General features: G+C 46.7%; 1 protein-coding gene across 1 annotated transcript; it reads left to right on the forward strand.

The window, feature by feature from the left end:
• Positions 1-2,981: 2,981 nt before the first annotated feature.
• Positions 2,982-26,071, forward strand: LOC146342073 (BAR/IMD domain-containing adapter protein 2-like). The gene is made up of 14 exons (XM_084808463.1): positions 2,982-3,029; positions 7,198-7,273; positions 7,411-7,497; positions 9,651-9,712; positions 9,975-10,046; positions 11,075-11,212; positions 17,172-17,324; positions 18,700-18,894; positions 19,203-19,431; positions 20,535-20,736; positions 21,893-21,964; positions 22,867-23,035; positions 23,515-23,555; positions 25,429-26,071. The coding sequence occupies exons 1-14, from the start codon at positions 2,982-2,984 to the stop codon at positions 25,499-25,501; spliced, it is 1,617 nt and encodes a 538-aa protein (XP_084664589.1). The 3' UTR covers positions 25,502-26,071.
• The last annotated feature ends 459 nt before the right edge of the window (positions 26,072-26,530 follow it).

The following is a 26,530-nucleotide window of genomic DNA, read 5'->3' on the forward strand; positions in this document are numbered from 1 at the left end:
ACATAAGAAGAGTCGTGATGTATCAGACCAAGGGTCCATCTAGTCCAGCATTCTATTCATGCAGTTGCCAACCAGCTACCTGTGGGAAATCCACAAGCAGGACATGAATGTAACAGCACCCTTCCACCCATGTTCCCCAGCAACTGATATTGAGAGAGAGAGAGAGAGAGATCGGCACACTGCTTCTGATACTGGAGGTAGCATATAGCCATCAGGACTCGTAGCTATTGATAGCCTTCTCCTCCAGGAATTGGCTATTGACTAGAATAAATATATCTTTAAAAACCTACTAAAGCAGCAAAGTGTGGCCTGTATGCACTTCTTGGAGAGAGGATATTCCACAGACGTGGGACCACCATGGCTTATTTAAGCCATGATGGGTTGTGGTGCATGTTGGTGGCCATTGTGAATATTCAAGCCATGGCAGGTGGTCACCACAGCTTATCATGACGTCCAAAACTAGTGCAGGGTGGGTTGTTGCTATGGTTAATCAACAACAATACGCTACAGTGGGCTGCGGCGATCATGTAAACCAGGCCAATCTCTGTGTGCTTCCAGACAAGGCTTTTATTGCACCATTGCCCTGCTTTGTTCAATTAATTTTACAAGGGTCCAGACAATGTCATCTTTCTCTCATAACCCTCCTGCGTGTTCCCATCATTACTTCCGTCTTTTTTTCTTGGCGTAGAATATCCATTAAGGAGAAAAAGAATAGCTGCACAATGCCTTCTAACTGGTAGCACTAGGCACCCCCCTTCACATAATAAATTAAGAGAGCAATCATATGGGGATTGACAGCCGCCTCTGAACCTGAGGATGATTGCCTATCCACTGCAGGGCGGGAGGAGTGGTGAGGAGCACATCTCCCCTGTGCTCCTGCCGCCCTGCTTTCACAGCTAGACAGCCGATTTTAGCTGTCTAGCCACGGGACCTCGGAGGGCAGGGTGGGGAGGCCGGACGACACATAGGAAGTGTCGTACCAGCACTTCCGACCTCCCTGCCCTGCCCCCAGGAATGCCCTATTTCCCCTGCTCCACGCTGCTCTTCTGAGCACGGAGCGCAGGGCCGATCCACACTGCCTATGAGGCGGAACAGGAGGGGGTGCAGGTTGGTTCTTCGGAGCGCGGGCACCGAGGTTGGTTCCTGAGAACCCAAGAATCCTATGGCCATCTAGCTGCTGACTAGTGGCTATAGGATTGTGCCCTAAATAACTAAAAATTTGCTACCCTTTCATGATACTGTTGCCTGAGGCAGCTACCCCACTCTGGTAGGGCTGGCCCTGTATAAAACCAAGCAAGTTCTCCCTGCCACCACCGCCACCCCTGTAGAATCTTTTACACAAATGTAATACTGACTAGGATTTCTTTAATCAGGTGACAGCCCTAATAATAAGCATAGCTTTTCCTGGCCATATTGACCGGAGCAGAAATTGACTTTCAGATAATTATTTTATTTATTTAAAATATTTCTTGGCCGCATTTCAGGGCAGGAGCCTTCCCAAGGCAGTGTACAACAAAGCACATAATAAAAACTGATGTGATAAAAACACGATAAAAACAGGAAATCCAGTAATTATATCAGGAGAAGGCTGGAATAAAACAGTATGTTTTCAGGGCCTTCTTAAAAACTGACAGTGATGGGGCCTGGTGGTCTCCTGATGGTGACTTATTCAAGAGGTGTGGGGGCCACTGCAGAAAAGGCCCTCTCTCATGTGGTCACCCATCTAACTGCTTTCACAGGTGAGCAAATGAGAAGGGCCTCTCTTGCTAAACTTAAAGTGCCAGCTGCAGAGCTGGCCCAAGACATTTTGCCACCTGAGGCAAAGGATAAGATGGCGCCCCATCCCATTCCATGTACAAAAGCTGACTGGACTGGCAGATGAATCAGTCCAACACTAACATTGGGACAATATTCTCCACTGAATTTGAAGGCGGCAGGCTAACTTAGGGGGCACAGAGTAGGCTGTAAGACAAACAGTTTGCTCTGTGAACACCTTGCTGCTGCTTCCCAGCATCTGCCACCTGAAGTGACTGCCTTACCCTCCCTAATGGTAGGGCAGCCCCTGACCCACAGGCTGATATGAGTGAAGGCAGCCCTTCAAGTAATTTAGTCCCAAACTGTTTAAGGTTTTAAAGGTCAAAACCAGCATTTTAAATCAAGCTTGGAAACACACCAGTCACCAGTGGCAGTATAGGTGGTATATGATTGGATCAAATTACTCCCCACCAATACTCGGGTGGTCGTATTCTGCAGCAGCAGCTGGTTTCTGAACCATCTTCAAGGTGCATTAACAGGGCAACATTCCAGATTTCAGATAAGTTGTGCGAATTTCAAGACTTTCTTGACTTTTGCTTTTCTAACTTTTGAGAGAAAGCTGATGTTGATGAAAGTTAAGACTATAATGATCAGAGAAAGTCATCAGTTTACTAAATTCTGTATTTTTACACCTTGGTGGTTGTTTGTTTTTCTGAAATCCTTAAAGCCAACAGTATCCTAAATGGGGAATGTTGAAAGTCATTCGAGAACGCAAGAATGCAGATTTTGAATTTTCACTAGCAAATTTTTAAACTATAGGAATTCACTGGTTCCCCCCCACACACACACACACACACATACAAACACAAAACACTTCTCTGATTCTAGAGGTCAGATTCCCCAACAGTTAATTACAATGTATGATATATCTCTAAAGCTGTATGTGCTATATTTTTAATGGCCTATTTCAGGGATTTGGCGAGAGCCTGACACCTTTCCCCCATCTCACTAAAGCAGGGTATCTATCTGCGTGTGGTCTATCTGCTGAGGATCCAGCTGGATTCTGCCGCTGCTTTGGCCTTTCGCAGCCTTTTTCTTCCTCGTTAATCTGGCTCCGTCTCTCCTCCTGCTTCCCCCGCTTTAAGACCCTCCCCCTTGGCCCCCCAACCCCACCCCCTTTCTAACACGCCCCGGCCAGGCCCCACTGCGCTCACAGCCCCGGCATCATGTCCCGCTCTGAGGAGGTAAACCGGCTCACGGAGAACGTCTACCGGGTAAGCGTGACTTTCCTAGCCTTCTTTTCATCCCTCCTCATTCCATCCCTTTCTCCCTTCTTTCCTCCCATCTCTTACAGCTTTTCCCAGATTTCCTTCCACTCCTCAATATGTCTTTCCCCTTCTCCTGTTTATTCCACCATCTGTTCTCCCACCACCCTCGCTTCTCATTCATCATTCCCCCTTTTATATGCCTTTTTCTTCTCCCTCTCAACTTCTTTCCCTCCCTCCCTGCTTTCTGTTTCCGTTCTTCCCTTCCTCCGCCCCAACCCTGCAATCCTGCCATACACACTCCATAACACATTTTAACCCCCCCACACACACACACACACACACCTCCTCTTGCTTTCTGGCTCCTCTTACCCGCCTTTTGTTCACCTCCTAAAGATCTGTTGAAAAAAATGAGCTCAGGGAAAGGAGAAGGAGGGAGTGTGGAAAAAAAGAGGAGGGGGGTTCCAACAAGCCCCCTTCACCTGCTCCCTCTCTTTGCCTCACTAACCTTTGCATGGACAGAAATTCCCTGATTTGAGATGGTAACACACCATTAATATCAGGATCTAGTAAATTCCCCCGTTTAAAAACACCCCACCCCCAATCCACCCCAATCAAAATACTTTAATCGAAATGCCAGGAAATGTGTGGGATGAAAAAGGAGTTTTACTCCTCTTTTAGATAACTGACACATTTCATGGTTTGCAGGATTTATCAGGAGAAATGTGGCAACAGGCGTTTAAAAATATTTATGTATTTATTTTGGTCCTGCCGTTTATTAGAGTCTCAACTGCGTTTTTGGGTGTGTAGTTGGAAAAACTTGGGGAAAAGTTCGTCAAAGATTCTTGCTTCAGTTCCTTCCTTGGAAGAGGGACACTTAATTAACTAGAGATGGGGCCAGATTCTGGGTTTGGGTTCCCTGCTTTGAATGAAATCCATGGTTCATCCTCTTGTCTGATTTAGTTCTGATGAAGCTGGAAGCTTTTGGTGGTGTGTGTCTGGTGTTGTATGTGTGTGTTCCCCCCCCCCCTTTATGGAAATGAAGCAAATTCCATGCCAAATCTCGCCCTCAATGTACTTGGCTGGGAAATGAAGAGGGAAAGTTAACCCTTTCTTTCCCCACCCTGACCCTGAAATGTGTGGAGGCAGTTCCCTACACATCTTGACTCCAACTGGATGGGATATTCTGTTCTTATCCGGAGAGGAAACACACACATCGGCCAGGGTTCCTGTGTTCTGTGCTCTTTGCTGTCTTAGCTCAACAGAGACACATCTGACAGCTGTTAAAGCAGATGCTGAGAAGAGGCCATCATCTTGTTGCGGTTGGGAAGGGGGGGCTTAAGGGGAGACATGAACTCTTTTTGAGTTCTGTGAAATCCCGGCTATGCTGGTAGTTTTGCCTGTGGATATTTCGAACGTACTGAGGCGTAAGTTTATACTTATCAGTGTAGTAGTGGTAGTAACGTTTTTATCCTCCAAGGAGCTCAGGATGGTGTACAAGCTTCACAACAACCCTGTAAGATAGGTTAGGTTGAAATATAGGGAATGGCCATTGGCCCATTGAGCTTAATGGCTCAGCTGGGGTTTGAACTTGGGTCTCCCCTGGCCTATTCTAGCAGTCTAACTATTTCACCACACAGGTGTTTAGGGCATTTCCAGAGATGCTGCTATGAGTTCATAATCATAATAAAAAATAATAATCATAATAAACAATAATAATATTTTAGTGTACTTAAATGTTGTTCATTTAAAAAATTAAATGGAAGAAAGATTTTTTAAAAAATAAAATGCCAATAGAATCTTTACTTCAACATTTCAGAAAAGTACATAAAGCAAAACATGCTTTTTATTGTTGAGTGTGAAAATGCTTTTTTTTTTTTTTTTGCGATGAAACAACAACCTAGTATACATGCAGCAGAATGAGGCAAGAATGAGTTTGAAGACTTCTGAGGTGGCAGAAAGGGTGGAATAGATCTAGGTTGTTTAATCACCTAAAAAATCACACATAGTCATAAAAGTGTGTTTTGCTTTATCTTCTTTTCTGCAATGTTGAAGTAAAGATTCCATTGGCATTTTGGTTATTTTGTCTTAGACTGCAGGATTGGGATGCCATTTCTAAATGTCCCACTGCATTCTTTTTTTAAAAAAACCTCTTTGCAGGTAGAAAACGAGCATCACAAGAAGTGCCTTTCTCCCTGCTGCACTAGATTTTTACCGCCTTTTTTACATGAGGAACATTCAAAATGGCATGCGCATGTGCTGCTTGAAGTGGTATAGTCCACTCTCTCACCTCGGGTCTCTACCACAGGGCTGGCATCAAGGGGCAGCATAACTGGATACCTGCCACGGCCTGCAGGCCTGTGCTGGGCCAACCTCTGAGCCTAGATGCTGGCCCAATTCCCAGTTCCGGATGGAGAAGTAATTGGTGGCACTGGAGCAGCTAAACTCCCTTTGTCAGAGCCCCGGTTGGAGGGCAGGGGAAGGAACAATGGAGTGGGGGCGCGGGCACAGACACTTTGTGCTCATGGACCCACAAAACCTTGCAACTGTCCCTGTTCTGCCACGTCATTCTGCCACACGTGTAGGCCAGGCCAACTCCATAGCACAAAAATTCCCTCTTGCTTTCTCTGTGCTTCGCTTTGCCGTGTTCCCTTCTTCCTGTTCCAGTCCATCCTTCCCCACCACATCTTTGCCTGTACAGATACTCCTCCCACCACCTTCATTTCACACCCCAGGGGCACTCTTGCTCTAGTCCTCTCTCTATTCATCCAGCTATACTTTCATTCCTTCACACCTTCCCCTTAGCCCCATCAGGTATCCTTCCATCTACACACATGATATTTGAGCTGGAAGAGAAAGGGGTGGGAGGAATTACCCCCACACACACGCATGTGCCCCAGTTCCTATTATGAGAGCCAGTGTGATGTATTTGTTAGAGCACTAGACTGGGACTCGGGAGATCCGAGTTCTAGTCCTCACTTGGTCATGAAGCTCACTCAGTGACTTTGGGCCAGTCACTGACTCTCAGCCTAACCTACTTTACAGGGTTGTTGTGAGGATAAAATGGAGAGGACGAGGACCATGTAAGCCTCCTTGAATTCCTTGCAAGAGGAGAAAAGGTGGGATATAAATGTAATAATAAATAAATATCTCCCCTCTGCCTTGAGCTCATTCGGGAACCGCTGTTCCCTCAGACTCCCCCTTTCCCCATCGCAATACATGAGTAATGACGTTGGCCATTCTGACAGGGCTCATTTCAGGATGACCAAATGAATGTATGTGAAGCACTTGGAAATGCAAATGCTAAGTACTATAAGTCAATCTAAATATTCTCTGAGATCCAATGTGGGGTAGCTGGGACTGGGGTAGCCCTGTGTTCAGATCCCTACTCATGGGTGATCTAGGGCCAGTCACCATCTCTCAGCTGAACTTCCCTCAGGGTTGTTGTGAGAAAAATTGAAGGAGGGGTCAGGCGGGTGGGCGGACTAAATATGCTGCCCTGACCTCCTTGGAGGAAGAATGAATAAAAATGAACCAAATTAATAAATGATTCAACCTAGCTCCTTTCTCTCCATCCATTTTTAGCTTTCTTATCTATCTGTATATTTATCCACAGATCCCCTCCATCTTAACCAACTCCTTGCATGCCAGTCTGTATCACTCTCTCCCCTTCCTTGTGTCTGCTTATATATCTTCTCCCTAAATATGTCCTTTGCAGCTTTTCCATCTTGCCTATCCGTTTATCTCTCTACATGTCACCCATCTTTCTTTCTCACTTTCTAGAGGGGTAGCAGTGTTAGTGTGTTGCAGCAAAAACAACCAAGTGTCTTGTGGCACCTTAATGATTAAGGGTGCAATCCTATGCATGTTTAGACAGCAAAAAGTCCTACAATTCCCAGCCCTAGCCAGCCATGTTCTGTCTAAACATGCCTAGGATTGCACCTTATAACTGATGTTTTTTTTCCCCAAATAACATCCTATCTCCAGATAATACAGAAAGAAATGTGATGCTGAGGAGACAATCAAGCCAGAAGTTATATCCTGTTAAATTCCTGTTGATTTCATTGGGGGAGATAAGTGCACGTTGCAGTCTCCCTCAATGGATGTTAAACTTGGTCTGGATCGTGCCATTAAAAAAATCTTGTTATTTATTCACTTTCTTCTTTCTTGCAACCAGGCAATTCTGGACCAGTTCAATCCCAGTCTAAGGAATTTTGTTACTATGGGAAAGAGCTATCAAAAAGCACTCTCAGGTAATGGAATACCCCTGTCCGACCTTTGACCTCCAGCCAGGTCAGAGTTGGTATTTCTTAAAGGGGAAGGTTTCTACAACATCTGTCTTGAGAGTTCATTATTCAGTGGTCTTTTTCCTCCCTGCCCACATTTGCAGGAGTTACGGTGGCTGCCAAAGGTTATTTTGATGCCTTAGTGAAACTCGGTGAGCTGGCCAGCGACAGCCAAGGTTCCAAGGAGCTGGGTACGTTTCTTGATTTGATCTTTTGCCCATTCAGAAGTGAAGGACCTTATTTCCTGCGACTGAACTCCCTTGAGAGATCTCTTGCATGCAAACATGTATTTACAGAATGGTGTTAGCAAATTGTGTGTCGTGGGCATCCTTGGATGAGGCAGCCAGGTGAAATCTTAACCGCATTTGCATCACAAAGCACAGCATAAGGGCACAGAATCACGTTGCAATTACATGGAATTGGTTGATCATGTGGATACTGCCTACACTGTAAGTAGCATTCACATGAACTACTTTCTCTCTCGCTCAGACACATACACCATATCTGAGCCACCAATTCTGGTGTGAAAAGCCTACCATGTGATCCTGGTCACCTCATGTAATTCTGCCTTTCAAAGTTACTAGCGCATCTTAGGATCCAGCCACATGAGAGCAGCAACCCCACAACTTTGTTTACATATGAATTGGGACTTTGAGCTGGTTTACATATTACACATAAACAAAAGTGAGTGCTTATTGTTTGATGGAAAGAACATCTTTAATAAATCCTTTTTTCATTCTCAATTTGAACACCAGAACCCAAACAAAAATAAGTATGCCCCTAAGTCACAGCCCCATTGATTAAAACTGGGCCTCCCTATTAATCAACTACTCATGCAGCAGAATGAGGTAGCAGGAGTCCTGTGTTTGACAGAGCAGACTGTACCACTTCTTAGTACAGCTAGGGTTCCAGTTTTGAATGATCCATGATGTAAAACAACTCCCTGCAAGTAAAAAAAAATAAAAAATTGCACATCAGGAAAAAGAGGTTCTGTGGCCAAGCTGATTCCCTCTTGAGCTGGCTTCTGTTTATAGGGAGCTTTTCATGTAGGGGAACCTTCAAAACTCACCTGCCATCTGAAGTGGTAAAGTCCTTTCTACTGCCTCATTCCACTGCATGTGTAAGCCAGGCATCAATCTTTAGGGATGGGCAACCTGTGTCCTTCCGCCTGATTTCAAAAGCTCTCTGCCAGCGCTCAGTTCAGACGTCTAGCAAGAACAGTCTGTGTTTTCCCTGGCAGCCCCCTGGCCAGAGAGGAAGGAAGAGAGAAGGGGGTGGCAGAAAAAGAGAAAGAGGGCAGTCGGTGGGGGGAGAGAAAGGAGTGGCCCCACCCCTTTTGGCTCGGGAGGGGGGCATGCTTTAGTTGTTTCCTCCATCAGTTTCCATCTTGCAGCCCTAAGTGTACAGCAACTTTCAGACAGTTTTTAAAAATATAAAATGTGGAAGTGTAATGCAAACAGTTTTTTGCTGTCTCAGTGGTTTGAGGCCAGGTTGTTCAAAGGACCACATGACTTTGCCTGCCCTTCTATGATTGTCATCAGAGGTCTTGCACTGTGTCCCTTTGCCTCCAGAGGCACAATAGGCTGGGAGATAGGACAGGGCTTTCTCAGTGGTGGTGCCAGGGTTATGGAATGCCCTTCCTCCGGAGGTTCGGTTAAGCTCCCTTGCTTTTAGCCTCTAGGTATGTGAATGGTTGAGACATTATTATATTACCAGGCGTTTGGATAGTTATAACTCTTCTCCCTGCCATCACAAATGGTTTCAATGTTGCTCTGGGGTGTTGTTGTTTTTAAACTCTTAGTTCATTTGTATTTCATTGTGATTTTGCTGTATACATTTGTGTGTTTGTTTTTAACTATGTTGTAAGCCACATTGGGGGTCTTGTAGCCAATAAGTGGGGGACACGTTTCCTAAATAAAGAAATAAATATCTCTGTAAGTCCTTTTTGGCTATTTGGGCAATATGGGTGTGGACTTCACCTATGCTAGATTGTACTTTCTTTGCGGGGAGAAGTTCCAGTCTAGATGCACTCTGCATGATCTTGCATAGAGGCACTCTCTGTGTGGATTGGGCAAAATGCACGAATTGCACATTGCATGCCAAAGGTTGTAGAGTTGTGCCCCAAGTTGTGCAGAGAGTGGAAGGCCTTTTTCCGTGTACACGTGTTGCTGAAATTTTGATTCCAGTTAAAAGCTGTTCTGGGTTCCTTGGACAATTCCTTGGAATGGAATTAACCCAAAAGGAGATTATCCTAGGACAGACAAAGTCAGAAGGGACAAAATACCTTTTCCTAGACCTGGGAATGCCCAAGATAGATTAACCTTTCCGTCACCTTGACCTGCAGGTGACACATTGTTCCAGATGGCTGAAGTCCACAGGCAGATCCAAGTACAGCTGGAGGAGACGGTGAGTATCTGTATGCGATGAGCCCATTTAGCTGGTATCAGGCCTACCTGGATTAGACCAGTGGGCCTGTTTAGACCTGTATCCTCTTCCCCTCCTCTCTGCTGCCCCAGGTTGGACTTGCAGGCCCACCTATCCTGGTATCCTGGAATGTTCCACAGCCATTCTTGGGACATCCAAATCCTGGGAGGGAGGGGTGGCACTGATCTCCCATCTCCCTGACTCTCATCCTTTCCCTTCCTGCTTCTCTGTCACCCGGTCCCAGCTGAAGCTTTTCCACTCGGAGTTGTTGTCCCAGCTGGAACACAAACTGGAACTGGATATCAAGTACTTGATGGTGAGAGAACCGTGAATCTGAACCCCTCCACTTTGCAATTTCACATTAGTTTGTTGCCATGCGTTTCCATCCATCCTTCCTTCACTTTCTCCTCATTCTCTTTTTGCAATATTCTATCCCAAAGGTGAATCTTTTGCTAGGGCTCAGTGCTATCCATGCCCTGTAGTTTGTGAAGTAATAATAATGAAGGAAAGTACCTCTGAGCATGTGCAGAGTGCCTTTCCTTCACCACTGAACCACACAGCATGTCACCGCACTTAGAATTTGATGGCAAATAACATGGGTTCCTGGAAGATGTGTGCCCCAGCTGCACCTGTTTTATTTAGAAATTAAGTACTGGTTCCATCTCTCTTTATCTCCATTTCTGTTCCTTTTAGTTGGCCATTTGGGGGAGATACCAAATTTGTCCACAATAGAGGATGCCATTGAGGCAGGAATCACACATCAGTATAGCAGTGAGGGACATAAGATGTGGCTGGTAAACTTATTCAGCTCGGGGTGGGTTGTGATGTATCTTTTATCTTGTTTTTCCCTCACAATAATCCCCTGAAGAAGATGAGGCTGAGGGATAGTCAGACCCTGTGAGAAAACTGAGGAGACAGAGGCCTACACTTCTTCACAAAGCTCACTCTCCTCACGCCTCAAAACGGGCATAAAGAAATAGGGGTCCACCATCGGCACTGTTTCCATCGGGCCAAGATTTCTCATCAAGGGAACCACAGTTAGTGTTTGGGCTAAGGCCATCCAACATACTCAGGGAGCCCAATAATTTGTTCATTATGCCCATATTGATTTGAGAAGGGTCTGACCTGATATATTCTCCAACCCTCCTTCATGTCAACATACCTCTGTCTCTCTGCTTCTTCACCCAAAAGGACTGAAAAACCCAACAGCAGTTGAGGGAGCAGGTCTGTGTTCTTACGTGGAATGAGCAAACAGATAACCATGCAGGATCCTGGTCTTTCAAAGCTGACCTGGCCATTCTGTCTGGTGCCCCCCCCCCCGCCTGCCCTCCCCCCACATTTTAGGCCACCCTGAAGAAATACCAGGTTGAACACCGTGCCAAAGCAGAGTCGATTGAAAAGTGTCAGGCGGAGCTGAAAAAACTGCGCAAGAAATGCCAGAACAGCAAAAACCCACAGAAATACGGGGACCGTGAAGTGCAGGTAAGCTTCATGGGGGAGGGAGGGAGGGAGGGAGGGAGGGGAGAGCGATGCCAGCCCCAGCCCCCATGAGGGGAAATGTTTCAGAAAACAATGGGAACATTGCACATTCCCTCAGGGAATAGTGTCACATCCTGCCCGAAACGGATGTGTGGAATTCCAGGACAGGCTATCTGGGCAGGAGATGGATCAGCCAGGCTCTTTCCCGCTCCCTCCACAAGTCCGGTAAGCGTATTTATAAGATGTAAATATAAGATAACAGGCAAAGCTGCTTTGTGCTGAATTGAACAAATGATCTGTCTAGCCCAGTAAGCACCATCTGCCCTGGCTGGAAGTGGTTCTTCAAGCAGAAGTGTTTTTTTCCCAAGCTCTGCTATCCAGAAAGCCTTGGACTGAACTTACAATATTACACATTTTTATTATTATTACATTTATATCCCACCTTGTTTCCTCTTGCAAGGAACTCAGTGGGGCAGTGAATCCACTCTGGCTTTCAGTCAGGACCAGTCAGAACTCTAGAGGAGCTGTCCTGGAGCTACTGCCCATCATTGTAGGTGACAGATAGACCAAAGGTCTGACTCTGTATAAGAAAGCTTCTTGTCTTCCTAGTTCAGGGGTAGGCAATGTGGCACCCATGGGCACCACTGCGCCCTAGGACACTTTTCTTGACTCCTGCCAAGATGCTGTGCCCCTCCTACTTTTTTTTATATATACAACAGAATGTCTTACTGGCAGCTGGGATTGTTTCAAAGTAAAGTGAGGGCCTTTAGCTGCTCCTTTTTTTCCCCATGAATGCCCCTGGGCCACATGTGGGGCTCAGAGACACTCTTAGGAAATGAAGGTGGCAAGTGGCTGCAGGCTGATGCTTTCATCTGCAGCAGGCCTATTTTGTGGTGGTGCCCAGGACAGTTTCTCAAATTGCCAAATACGCTCTCAGGCCCCCAAAAGTTGCCTCCCTCTGTCCTAGTTGATGATGTGAGCACAATTCAGATCAGGACCACAGTGCACCAGAAGGGGAGAATTAAACCTTCCTCCCACCCACCCTTTACTTGCCCAATTACCCCACTCCATGGGGGTTAAAAAAAAGAGGAGGGAAGCCTCCATTGGCATCAGTGGTCCTGATCTGATCAGGGCAGTGTGCACTTACACTAGAAAGAAAACCAAGAGAGGAGTCAGCGGCACGCTACGTAATTAATGTCATTTGACCTTCACTGAGCTTAGCATAGAATAGAATAGTCTTCCCCAGCCCAGCACCCTCCAGATATGTTGGACTACAGTCCCCATCATCCCAGTCTGAGGATGGTGGGAGTTGTAGTCTAGCACAGCTGGAGGGCATCAGGTTGGGGAAAGCTGACACAAAGAGAAGGCTTGCATATGTAAATGAGCTATCACAGCTGAATCACCATAGACAGTATGTTTATATCACCCAGTGTCAGCTAAAACACATCACTTTGTTATGGAGAGAGTTCGAATATTTGGCTGGGAATCATCAAGACTTGAGTAACCATGTGAATGTATGAACATGTGAACCAGCCCCAGTTTGTATTGTCTACTGAAATATATCCTTCAGCTGTTTTGCAGGTAGAATATCTACTTCCTTTAGGTAGATACAAAACATAAACCACCTTGTCAGCTGTATTTTTAAATTCTGAAAACATAATATTTTCAGATATTTGGGAGCTGTCTTTGTATGACACTAAAAATAGAGATCTGTGGTATCTGGATGCCAAAATGTGTAGGAAAATGTATGTTTGGAAGTTCAGATTTCTAGTGTTCGTCAGTAGAGCATGCTGGATCTGATAGGAGCATTCTAAATGGTGCCTCTTGCTCCCGGTTGTGCATGAGGAGCTACTGTCTCATGCAATTTAAACCAAAGTGAATCTGTTTTCTGATGAGAAAGGTGGCAATTGTAGAACTGCCCCTGCCACCAGTGTTCCTTTCTCAGTCCCATGTGAGTCTGGGGTTGCAGCCTGCTCTGTCCGGATGCCATCTGGATGCTAGGATTGGGGTCGCTAAGAAGTTTATGTCTTTAAAGGGTTTAACATTCTTTGGCCATTTGGTGCCTGGAGAGGTAATCTCTTCGGACGGGCTACCTACAGCAACACAGCAGGAAATGCATGCACAGCCTGTGTCTGCCTCACTCACGTGCAGACTTGGTTACACATATGTCCATAAATGCGCACCTAGATAAATGCATACACATCTTTTACGTGGCACTCATGCATGTCATGTCTTTGTACGCACCACGTTCATAGCCCTGTGCAAAACCTCTGCTCGTACACAATACAGGTATGAGTGTGTGGTGCTGTTTTTGCACATATTCTTCACATACAGAAAAACTTGCATGAGGAACCTAAAAAAACTGTGCAGGCATATAGAAAAAGCATGCAGTTCTACACTGTGGGAAGATGGGAGTCCTGCATATTTGGAACACTACACAATGATGTACAACCCACTTGCGTCCAAGGACAAGCTTGATCCATTGAATGTACCCAGACATACACACACACACTAAACACAGACCATGCACACACATTGCTTCAGGTCTAACTGCTCCTTCTCTGACTCACTTTGGTCTGATGCCCTGGCTCTGCTATTTACCATCCCTCCCCTACCCCCTCCTACCCCCATCCTGCGAATCCCAGCAGCAACGGCGTTTGGCTCTGGAACAGCCCCTTTTGTCAACCCTGTTGCCGCAGTAACCATTACTTCAGGATCAAGGCCTGCACAGGCTAGATGCCGCAAGGAGGGGGCCGAGGAGGAAGGGGCTATAGAGGTAACCCTTCATCGCCTGGTTCCGATGAGATGGCCCCCTGCCCCTTGGCAGTGCAACTTGGCAAGGGTATAAAGGAGCGCATGGTCTTCATCACTTGCAGATTAGTTATTTCAGAGCTCTTTTCCCATCCTTTTGTACTCACAATTGGGGTGATTCAAGAGGGGTAAAAGGACCGTGTGTGCGTGACCCCTAGTCTTTCAATGCTTGCCTATGGAGGACAGAACTCAGCAGTGGTGGTTGAGAGGATGTAACTGGACAGTAGAAATAACCCTACACTAATTAATCCAGAGCAATGTGGCAAAGGATTCTAAAAACTCTGTCCAGGGGGCAATGGGGCTTCTTGGATGACTTTTGCACTGAGAGTGAATGGGATCTTTAAATGCGTTTTTGGACAAAGCAAATTTACCTGCAGTTTTGCCCCTTAATGCATGTGAACGTGAATATATTTTAATGCTAATACATATTCTTGTGGTCATAATGGGTTGGATCCAGACAGTCATTCTTAGAGATTTATTCATTCATTCCATTTCTGTACTGCCCAATAGTATAGGTTCTCTGGGCGATTCACATCAGTTCACAAAAAAATACAAAGCTACAACATTATAAACATTATAATACAACATTATAATAAAGCATGGTCTAAAAAAATTAAGGTACAAAGTTTAAAACAAGGAAATAGCTAAAAACAAGCTGACATAAGTGTCCCATCATATGCCATTAAATGCCTGGACATAGAGGGCAATCTTAACCTGGTGTCAAAAATATGACAATGTTGGCACCAGATGGGCCTCATCACAGTTGGGGGGCCACCACCAAGCAGGCCCTCTCCCTTGTTGCCACCTTCCAAGCCTCCCTCAGAGGAGGTCCTCGGAAGAAAGCCCAGATGTTGATCATAAACCAGTTTAAATCAGTGGGACAACCTATTGATTTCAGTGAGTCTACTCTAAGTATGACTGTACCAGGATCCAATCCATTATCTTTCTGTGAGAACAGGTGTGCAGAACTGTTTTACGGGAGGGGGGGGTTGCCATCGAGCCTTCGGTGGGCCAGATGATGTCAGTGAGCCTAGCCACACCCACTGATGTTATCCCACCCCCCGGCATTTTTCCTTACTTCATGCTGGGTCACTCCTCCCAGCGCCAGCTGAGTCCCAGGCTTTCCACGGCACATGTCATCCCCATGGGGCAGTGGGCACTGCACAAAGCCACTCAGCTGGGGTGCACATCCCTGCTGTTACCTCTGATCCGAGATCGGTGATAACAGTGGGGATTCCTCCAACGGGCAGGACCTGGTGGCCAAGCCCCACCCCCTGAGGAACCCAAGGAGGGTCCACAGGCCAGATGCAGAACCTCTGCGGGCCAGATAGAAGCAATAGAGGCCCAAGCAGTAAATTGGGGGGAAATTACATTTGGTAAATCTCTGAAACAGAATATAAAACCACAGTACATGCTAATGCATCCCATAGGTAGGATTTCAAGGAATGGGGAAGAAGCGACTTCAAACAGAAGTCAAGAACAAAACAAAAAGGAGGGAAAGGTTCAAAATGATGCTTGATATCAAAGAATTTTTATTATATGATGTGATGGTCCCAAAACCTGTTTCGACATGTTGCATTCTTGGGGCACTGAGAGACATGATAACAATGGCTGCATTAAGGCCATTGTTATCATGAGTAAAATACCTAAGGTATTTAGAGCTGGAAGATACTTACTTGGGAATAAGTCCCATTGTACACAGTGGGGCTTTCTTCTGGATAAACATGCACAGGGTGTTTATTAGGGCCAAACTAGACATGATGTCATTCATGCAGTTAGCAATTATGTGAATTTTTGAAATGTAAATAGGTGCATGAAAGCAATCTGGATTGGGACCCTGAGGTGGGAGTTGAGGGGCATTATGTCTTCATCTTCTGTGGTGGTCCCAATCTGGGTTGGAATCCCTTTGCTTGCTATTAATTTATTTTCTTTAAAGATTCACACACTTACCAATTCTGTGAATGGTGCCACATCTAATTTGGCCCTTAATGTTCTTATTTTGGGGCTTTACATTTTACTACTCTAACCAAACAGTTTAGAGACTAAGTGAGAGCTATTTATTTATTTATTTTAAACATTACTATACCGCCTTTCATGGTGTTCAGAATTCCAGGGCAGTGTACAATCCAGTAAATCACAATTTAAAATAAAACATTTTTTAATATTAAAACTCTTAACAGTGTGGTGTAGTGGCAAGAGTGTTGGACTAGGAGCTGGGAGATCCGGGTTCTAGTCCCCACTCAGCCATGGAAGCTCACTGGGTGACTTTGGGCCAGTCACAGACTCTCAGCCCAACCCACCTCACAGGGTTGTTGTTGTGAGGATAAAATGGAGAGGAGGAGGAGGATAATGTCAGCCGCCTTGGGTTCCTTGCAAGAGGAAAAAAGGCGGGGTATAAATGCAATTAATAAATAATAAATTAACGCACACAAGTTAAAATCCCTGGGTAAACAAAAGACATTTTAGCCTGGCACTGGAAAGATTGCAATATGGACGCCAGGTGACCATCTATAGCAGGGGTGGGGAACTATGTTGTGGGGGTGGACGGATGACACCCCCCAGCCCTCTGTGAGCTCAGTGATGTCAGCGGGCGTGGCTATGCTCCTTGACTTCACCGGGTTCCTGGCCAAAGTGCCAGCTGGAGCTTTTCCACTTGGCACTTCAGCTGGGGAGTCAGCTTCATTTATCTTTCACTTTCCCCTCAATGGAAGCTCCTGCGAGCACAGGCCAAGTGTGCAGCAGGCTTCGCTTCTACTTCCCCTCATGGGGAAAGAGAAACAGGAGCAAAGCTCATTTGCAGGAGCTCCTGCAAGCGCCGGCTAAGTGCACAGCCAGCTTGCTCCTGCTTCCTGTTCTCCATTCTCTGTGTTGAAGAGTGATGGTATATACTTTTATTTAATTCAATAAATGAAATGTGCTGCATACTGTATGTTATGGGAGAGACTGAATTCTGTGCAAGCCTGGCTGTGAAGTGGTTGGGTGTCAGATCAGAGCAAGGTGCCCCCTCCTTCCCTTCCCTTCCCTTCCCTTCCCTTCCCTTCCCTTCCCTTCCCTTCCCTTGCCCCTCCTTCCCTTCCCTTCCCTTCCCTTCCCTTCCCTTCCCTTCCCTTCCTCACAATACTTCTGGATGTTTTTGCTCTCCCTGCCTTAGTACGTGGAGATCATGAGCACCAAACAGAGCGAACTAGATCAGTTTGTGGCAGAAGGCTACAAGGCGGCCCTGACAGAGGAGAGGCGCCGGTACTCCTTTCTGGTGGATCGTCAGTGTGCTGTCTCCAAACATTTCAGCAACTATCACACAAAGGTGAGCTGCCTCCCACCCACCGACCCACGCCACACACACAACAGAAGGAGGGAGCAGGAACCCCTGCATCTGTGTGTGTGTGTGTGTGTGTGTGTGTGTGTGTGTGTCTCCAACATATGCTTTAGATGGAAACTAACTTGCCCTTCCTTTGACAGGAGAGGGAAACAGGAAGGGCTCTGGGCATTCTGTGATTCCGCGACTGCGCCGCACAAGTGCAGAATTTGGGACAGGGGCGGAATTTATCCTTTGGAGAATCTCTGAGCCAATCTGCTGTAGTGTTTAAAGTGTGTGACTAGAACTGGGGAGACCCGGATTCCAATTCCCATTCAGCCATGACCTTCGGCCAATCCCTATCTCTTGGCCTAACCTAACTTTAAGAAATGGGGAAGAGAAGAACTGTGGACACCTTCTTGGGCTCCAAGGAGGAAAGGTGGGATATAAATGTGATGAAAGAACAACATTCAAGTCAGGGCCAAACTAGGTGTGATGTTAAATGTGTAAGGGCCAAACATACAAAAAATGCCAGCGTGCTGTTGCGTAAAGCTCTTCCTACCAGTAATTAAGCCTTAGGAGAGGCAGTTCAATCTTTTAGAATGGGGGAAAATGGCAAAATAGCTGGGAAACCACCAAAGAATCAGTGGCTGGGGGAAAGGGAGTGGGGCCAGAGGAAGGGGAACACAGACAGCCAGATTTGGCCCCCAGCCTAAGTTTCTTCACCCCTGAGCTAGGGGCACTGCAAATTATTGGGATCATATCTAGTGTGGAGGGGAAATTAAATGTAAGCCTGTCCTCCCGTGCTGCAGTCCTGAGGAAAATCCCTCCTCTACTTTGCTCGGGAGAGGAGGGAATCCCCCTTTGATGCAAAGGGGGGGATTTCCGCCCAATGTAAGTCCTAGCTTCAGAAGAGGGATTTTGCTCAGGACTGCAGTAGGGCAGGAAAGGGTTAAATTGATTTCCCCTCCACCCCTAATGTGATCCCAATCGTTATCACTGCCCTGCTCCAGCTAATGTTATTTGCATATTTAAAAATCTGTGCGTTAAGTGCAAAGACCCATTTAACATCATGTCTAGTTTAGCCCTGGGCTTCCAGTCCTTATGGGTGTAAAAATAGGCTTGAAATTGCGTGGCCGAGTCTAAGTGAAGTCCTGGAATCAAGGGTGAGGAATCAAGGGTGAGGAGCAGGGCTTATCACAACTTCCCACAGCCTGGAAATAGGAGACTGTTGCTAATTGATGTAGGTTGATGGATTTAAATGCATGCAAAATTGCACGTTTTCATTGCCAAGCTCAAGAGGGAGGAGGTGGAAGCTGGTTAACCAAAACAAACCAGAAGCAAGCGCATGGATCTTCCTTCTCCTTCCTTTAACCCCCTGCAGGTACGGGAGCTGCTGGCAGCCAAGTTGCCCATCTGGCAGATGTCGTGCACCCAGCCTACACGCTTACCTGAGCGGGCGCTGGCCCTGGTCAAGCTCACAGCCAATAACCCCTCTGGTGGAGCTCCCATACCAGCCCCTGACCCCCTTCCCACCTCCAAGGTCCTGGAAGAGCTGTCAGAGCTCGGACCCAACCACGTGAGTCTCTGCCTAGGGAGGGCTGCAGAACAGACCTCTCACCTTCTGCTTCCCATTTTACTGTTACCTTTTGGGGGGTGTCCAGCTACCCAAGCCAGACAATACATCCAATGGCAGGTCCTGAGTGACACTTGGCCAAGAATGATGAGGGATTCTCTGGCCTTTGACTCAGCCTGAAAGTTATAATGTCTCTGTACAGGAAAAGATGGGCCAACGGGATGCTTCTGTGTACGTACTTGTATGATGTCTAATCCGTTCCTTGCATTCTCTCTTCCCCCTCCACAACTTCCCCCGCCAATCCTCCATAGCGTACCTCCATCCAGGAGGTGACACCACTGCCAAATGGTGACTCGCACCGTGGGCGGGTATCCCGGGACTTGGGCCACCCACCAGTCAGCGAGCCCATCACCATCACCTTGGGTCTGCCACCTACACAAACCACTCAGACCCCTCCGCAGACCAAGACAGCCGACAGCTATTCCTGTACCCTGCCAATGCCACGCAAGATGTCAATGGAGACCCGTCTGGCAACACTGGGTATGTATCCCATGTGGCAGGGCAGGCATCAAGGGTAGGCACGGTCGGGCACCTGCAAAGGGCCCACACCCCAGCAGGGGCCCGCTAACAAGATCCCCCTGGACTTGCTCCTCCTCTTCACCATTGCAACCTGCTTGTTCGCCTGCCTCTCGCTCTGGCCAGACCGTGGTGGTGGTGGTGGTGGTGGTGGTGAGGAGGAGGAGCAGATGCCGCTGCCTGCTTGCTCACTGGTTCTCTGCCTGTCAAGCAAGCAAGTGGGAGCAATGAGGATGATAAGGAGCAAGAGCAGCTGGTGACATGGCAGACTCCCTGAGGGAGGGGGCCCACGGAGGGTGTCTTGTCCATGGGCCCTCCAATACCTGAAGCCGGCACTGTATCTGTGGCTCCCAACCTGCAGCCCGTCCTGGGGCCCTCCTTTGTTTAGCCAGCACTTGTTAAAAATAAGAGTGAGCAGAATGGGACAGTTTGCATTTGTAAACGTTACAGCCATGTGACGCAATTCCACCATTTTGGAACTGGTTAGGATGGCTGAAAAGAAGCAAAATTTAAAGACCGCAAAGAATCTAGTGCCTCCTTAAAGACTAACACGTTTAGGGTGCAATCATATGCAAGTTTAGACAGAAAAAAGTCCTACAGCTCCCAGTATCCCCTGGGATATGCATAAGATTGTCTAAACATGTATAAGATTGTGCCCTTATTCTGGCCTAAGCTTTCGTGGATCAGATGCACCAAGTGTTGACCTCAGATTGGCAGATCTATATTAATACCTCATGCATCTGGTGAAGTAGACAGTGTCCACGAAAGCTTTTGCCAGAATTAATGTGTTGCTCTTGAAGGTGCCTCAAGACGCTTTGTTTTTTTGCTGCAACAGACTGACATGGCTCCCTTTCTGAAAATGTTAAAGAGAAATGGCAAGAACAGCCAACACCCTAAATTACATTCATCCAACCCACTAACCCCTCTTTATGGTCGCACACACATTCTAGAGTCGATTTTGCCCCAAGCAGAAAGCAGTGGGGGAGCAAAATGACACCCCCCCCCCCTGAGAGAGATGCTCACTGGTTTTTTTGCACTGAACTTCAACCCTGCTCCTCCCCCTACAGTGGAGAACAAGACCCTTCCCCGTATCAGTCCTCTTTCGGTCTTGCCTCCACGTTCCGAACGCCGGAGGGTCCAGGCAATCTTCTCTCACGCGGCAGGCGAGAACAGCACCCTGCTCAACTTCCAAGAGGGGGACATCATCCTTTTACTGGTGACCGAGGCACGGGACGGCTGGCATTATGGGGAAAATGAGACGACCAAAATGTGAGCAAGACCCCACCCCTTCTGCCCCAAACAAGCCCAGGTGTAACCCCAGTTTCCTGTTCTCCACCCCTCCCCCAGGGCAGTTTACCCTTACTTGTCTGGATCTAACTCAGGTGTGTGGCTCACAAGGATCAGATGCGGGGATCCTGTTGCCACCTGTGCCATGAAAGAGAGGCCTGGAAGTTTGGGGAGGAACTATAGCTTTATAGTAGAGCACCAGCCTTGTATTCAGAAGGTCCAGGTTCAGTCCCAGGCATCTCCAGTGAAAGGACCACAGGTAGCTGCAGGTGATTGGAAAGACTTCTGTCAGTGGCCTTGGAAAGTCACTGCCAGCCACAGTAAGCAATCCTGGGCTAGACAGACCAGTGGACTCAGTGCAAGGCAGCATCCTGTGCTCACATGCCGAATCCAGCGCACCCCAGACCGCTAAACTAATCTACTCCCTTGCACAAGGATCCAGGAATCCTAGCTCAGAGGTCTGCGTTAGGCTGTACTTGGTTTGCAAAAAGCACCTGGCTCTCTGGGCTTGGCTGCTCCTGCTGCCACTCCTTGCCCTTAACAAGGAATGCATGGATTTTGTAAAATCCATTCCATCTGCGTTTCACGGATTGTCGGATGCCTTTTGTTCTGTTGTCCCCTCATTGGTGGAATTGGATTTTTTCCCATTTCCCAAATTTGTGCCAGTTTGCATTTGTGCCAATTCTCATCTGTGCGGATTCGCATTTATGCAAGTTCGCACTTGCTGAAATGTGCGAATTCCCCCCAAATGCACAGATTCCCCCCCCCCCCCATGCATATTTTCATGTGTTCACCTATGGGGGAAATGCATATTTTTAGCGAGTGTTTTTTTTAATTTTACATATTTTTCTAATATTAAATTTGTGTAAAATTCTGGAAAGTAAATAAAAAACTGCTCCACAACTCCACGAATCCATGTGACTTGGGAAAAGCTAGTCCGCTGCAGAATCAGCAGATTGGATTCATAGAAATCTGAACTCATTTGATTCTGTTGCAGATTTCTCCAACATCCCTAGCCTTAACGCTAGTCCTTCGTGGCCTTCACCTGAAACTAGGATAGAATAAGGACAGACTGTGTGCCTTTTTCCCGTTCCTGTTTTAAAGGTCTGTCTCCCACACCTTTCCTTCCCCTTTACAGGAAAGGCTGGTTTCCCTTCTCCTACACCCGACCCTTCCCCCTAGCTGAGGGGGCTGACAAACCATTCAGCAGGTAAGGTGGGACATGGAATACTGGTAACATAGAAGGAAGGTTGAGTAGCATAGGGGTGGGGTGGGAGAGACAGGACAATTTGAGCCTTTGGGATAATCTTAAGATTCTCCAGCGGCTAATTTCTTCCCATTAGACCACTGTTAACTCCTAAAGCTATGCTTCTTCCATCTTTTTGAGCCTATTGATCCCGGATTCCTAAATAAAGGCCTTCTTAAGCAATTGTGTACAATTGCAAAGTCATGTATAGCATGTAATTGATAGTCTCCAAGCAACCAACTAAAGAGCTGTGGGTTGATAACATTTGGGAGACTATGACTATGTATAAACTTACTCAGCAAGTGCAGCAAGGAAGGAACCCTAACTTTAAGAAAGATATTATGGCACCATGGTTTCCATTTATTTCCTATGGTAAAGCTTTTCAAACTTTTGATCAAATTCCAGCCAAGTACAGTTGCCTATATTTTTCTGACTAATACACACTAAATAACATACACTCGCCACACTACTTTTATATGCTGCATAAATTGTATTTTTACTTTTTCATTAAGTATTTTCATTAAGTATTTCAATTAAGTATTGAACTTAGGCCATTTTACTGTAGATGTTCCATAAGCATATTGTTTAAAGACTAAGAATTATAACTAGTGAACTCCTTTGTTTCTTTAGTGATCTAGTGATTTACTATAATGTATGTACTTCTTTTTGCTGCCTTTGTTTTGTTAACTTTCTTTCAAAATAAAATAACATTTCATAATTAGAAAAAAAAGAATCTCTAGCAGCTGTCTCAGGGGAACAGCCATTGCTTTAACTCAGACTTCCCCAATGTGGTGCCCTTGAGATGTGTTGCATTAGAACTGCCATCGTCCCCAGCAGGCAAATGTTCTCCCTTTCTCTCACACTAGTGGTTTCCCACTTAGCAAGATGAACAGCAGCAGCACAGGAAATTTGGACCGAGCTGGCTCTCCACCCACTGGCCCTGATGGAGGGGACAGTGCACGCTATGGGCCTTCTCACCGAGCCCTTGCGTCCCGTCAACGACCGTACAGCATGTTAAACCCCGATCTGTCGCAGGTGAGTTTGGGGAGTGGTGTGTATGTCTGAAACAGAGACGGGGAAGGAAAGAAAGGAAAAGCCCTTGGAGGTTCTCTGGGTTACACTTCGAAGCTCAGTCTGACTCGTGTCCGTATCCGATTCTAAGACTTTTTTTCCTTTTTGCGTGAAAAAAAACCTCACGTTCAGGTTCGGGAGGTGCAAGCGGGGTAAATTCTGATCGTAAACAAACTGACAGTAACTTCTAGTACAGCCCTACCAAATACTACTTCTGTCCTCTTAGTGTTTCTCTGCTGCCATCTAGTGGTCAAAGTCCACTGAGCACCATTTCTTAATTGAAATGGCTCCTATTCACTGCAAATTTTCTACACAGCTTTTACAGTTCAACAGATGAGGGATTTTCGGAAGTCCTGGGGCCTGGGTCTCTGGATTGATGGGCATTTTGCATAAATAGAAAAGATTCTTTAGTACCTGAACTTCTCTCTTGCCTTCCTTTCCAGCTAGCAAATGAGTTTGGGAGTCCAACTTCTTCTCCTTCGAGGTAAGAAACCCTCCTCTGGCTTTTTCTTCCTGTGAGAGTGCCTGTGCCCCCTCCTCTGACTTAATCTTGCATAACTGTGCTTTAGAAGTTCCACAGGGTTGACACCCACTGGGTGCCTTCCAGCTCTTTGACTCTGGCCTAGTTCACACTTGCTGAAGAGTGAGATGATAGAATGGATGGCGCCACTACAGATTGCGGGTGGAGAAGTCACACAGATGCTCACTTACATTAGCAACTGCAGGCAAAATATTGGGCCAGACCCTTTTGTCCCCGATTTGCTGGTGGTTTTATATTTACAGGTTGGTTTTTATCAGCTTTAAACTTGATTACTGCAATGCATTCTATGTCAGGCTACCTTTGGAGATAGTTGGGTAGAAAATGTGGCTGCTCATCTGCTGACTGGGATGGGCAAGTTAGCACATATTGCTCCAGTAATAAATCAACTACATTGGCTCCCAGTCTGCCTCTGGGCTCAATTCAGAATGTTGGTTTTAACCAATAATGACTTGGGCCCAGATTACCTGAAGGGTCATTTGCCTCCATATATCCCTGCCCAAGTGTTAACATCCACAGAGGATAAACGTACTAATGGTGCTCCCTCATGCTGAGATGAGGCGGGTGGCTACCAGGAGACAATCTTTCTCTGCAGTAGCACCCTAGGTTTGGAATTCCCTCCCCAAAGAGGATCGCCTGGTGCTGTCTGTCACATTCTGGGGTGCCTTGAGGCTTGCAAGGGAAACTGGTAGTAAGTTCAAGCCAGGAACATAGATCAAGACAGACAGACAGACCCTGGATAGTTCCAGGTAGGTCCTGGTGCCTGGAACTCTCTCCCACTAGGACAATAGTAGGAAAATGTTGTCTCAGCAGAGAGCTAAGGCCAACTGAAGCCTTATGTAGGCTGACAAGACCTGCAGTGAGGTCAGCTCTGACTCTCCTGGAGGAGCTGACTGTTAAAGGACCCTTACCCGATTCTGCAGCTCAAGAATTCTGCAAGACTGGGGAGATGGAGGTTCTCATCCTCTGAGCCAGGGGACAATGGCAGGGCTGAGTTCTGTGGCCAGAAGGGCCCTGAAGAAGGCACTGACTGCCCCATCCTCGAAGAAGTAGCCTGTGCTTCATCCTCATCAGAATCCTTTGCGGCACCCTGCAAGACCCAAGGGCTGGGGGTCATGACACCGTCTTTATCGTTTAGACATCAGCCGAATACCCTTTTTTCCTCTGTGGCTTTTAAAACTCAGTTTTATAGGTGTTTTTACTACTAAATATTCCATGTTTGTTTTAAGTGTCGTTACATGATTTCTTTTGTTGTACCTGTGTATTATTTAATTTGTAAGCCACTCCAGGAATTCCCCTGAATTGAAGGGTGAGGTACAAAAATTGAATAAATATTATATTGGGGAGCATTCAAAAATATGGTGCGTAGTCTGAAGTGATACTGTCCATTCTGCCACCTCATTGCCCTTTCATCCACTGCCATACTCAGGAGTGGGAAACTGCAGGGGGCCATTTCCCTCCACCCTGGGAGGAGGGGAACAATAATTTTTAAAAATTAAAAGTCACCCACTTCCACTGAGATTTGATGGCAAACTGTTCCATAGTGCTCCGGAGTGCAAGCAAGCTAAATTTGTCCATTTTAGCACTCCGTAGCTGCTACAGAGGGCCATTTTGTTTTGCTTTGTTTTGTTTTAAAAAATTGTTTTAAAGTGCAGCAGGGGATGAGCAACAGTAGGCCATGTGCTGCCCACCCATGATCTGCAGACTTGGAATAACAATTTCCTCCTCATAACTTCCGAAAGCATTGCTAAGAACTGGGTCTTCTTCCTTATGTGCTGACACTTTCCTTCTCTCTCCGACTTCTCCTTTCCCATTTCAGGACCAACCCGTTTGCTCACATCAAGCTGAAACGCACAGTGACCAACGACCGCTCAGCCCCGCTCATCCAGTGAGAGGTGCAGTGACTGGTGGAGACAGACCACTGCCTCCGCTTCTCTCCTTTGCCCCCACCATGTGGCCTTTCCCACCTAACAGTGTTTTTGGCTCAGTCGTTCCACCGGCCAAGCCTGACCTCTCATCACCCCCTCTTGTGGCCAATGACAGTATTGCAGCTCCTCAGGCTTGGACCATGTGCCCTGGCATACAACAGAGAGGCTGCCTGGTGCAGAGTTTTATGCAGTGGCAACCATTGCTGTAAGGGGAAACAAACCAACAGCCAAAGGACAGGAAAAGCAGGATGAAAGAGGGAGCTGGGGTGGAGGTGATGGAGGCAGAGGTGTAACAGTTGGATGAACAGAAGCAGAAGAAAGGTGGTGGATGTGGGATAGGAGGACAGATGGAAGAAGAAGAAAACTAGGGTGGAAAAGGAGAATTGAGAGTCATTTCTCACACTACAACATTTCTATCCCAAAGGCCTCTGAGGAAATCGAAGTTCCTCAGAACACAGTGGCAAAGCTCTCACTGATTTGACTCTATCGGGGTTGCGCCGCCATACTTTGAAGTCAGCCCTCATCATTTCTGTGGTATGAATTCCCAAGGAAGGTATTTAAGACCAGAATGAAAGTGAGGTGTGCTTAAACGCCATTGGAACATTGAGTTTTAAGGGTCCCTGATTTCAATCTTACATTTTGATTTAAGGACCATACAGGGGGGGTCATATCTCAGTGGAAGAGCCCCTTCTTTTCATGTAGACGGTTGCAGGTTCAGTCGCCGGCATCTCCAGGTAGGGCTGGAAAAGCTCCCGCCTGAAACCCTGGAGCGCTGCTGCCAGGCACTGTTGACAATACTGGGCTAGATGGAGCAAGGGCCTGACTCAGGATACGGCAGCTCCCTATGGTCCCAAATTCACCTCACTTTCTCCAGATTGGGTTCAGATAGCCAGGTGACTTGCTTGATGGCTGCACTTATCACATGATAGCCTGGTTTTCTTTCATCATGTGATAGGGTAGTCATTTCATCTCTGAGGAGCAATAGTCATGTGA

The sequence above is a fragment of the Heloderma suspectum genome, chromosome 6 (assembly GCF_057233095.1).
Source record: "Heloderma suspectum isolate Gila_16-S chromosome 6, 16-S_ref, whole genome shotgun sequence".
Taxonomy (NCBI): Eukaryota; Metazoa; Chordata; class Lepidosauria; order Squamata; family Helodermatidae; genus Heloderma; species Heloderma suspectum.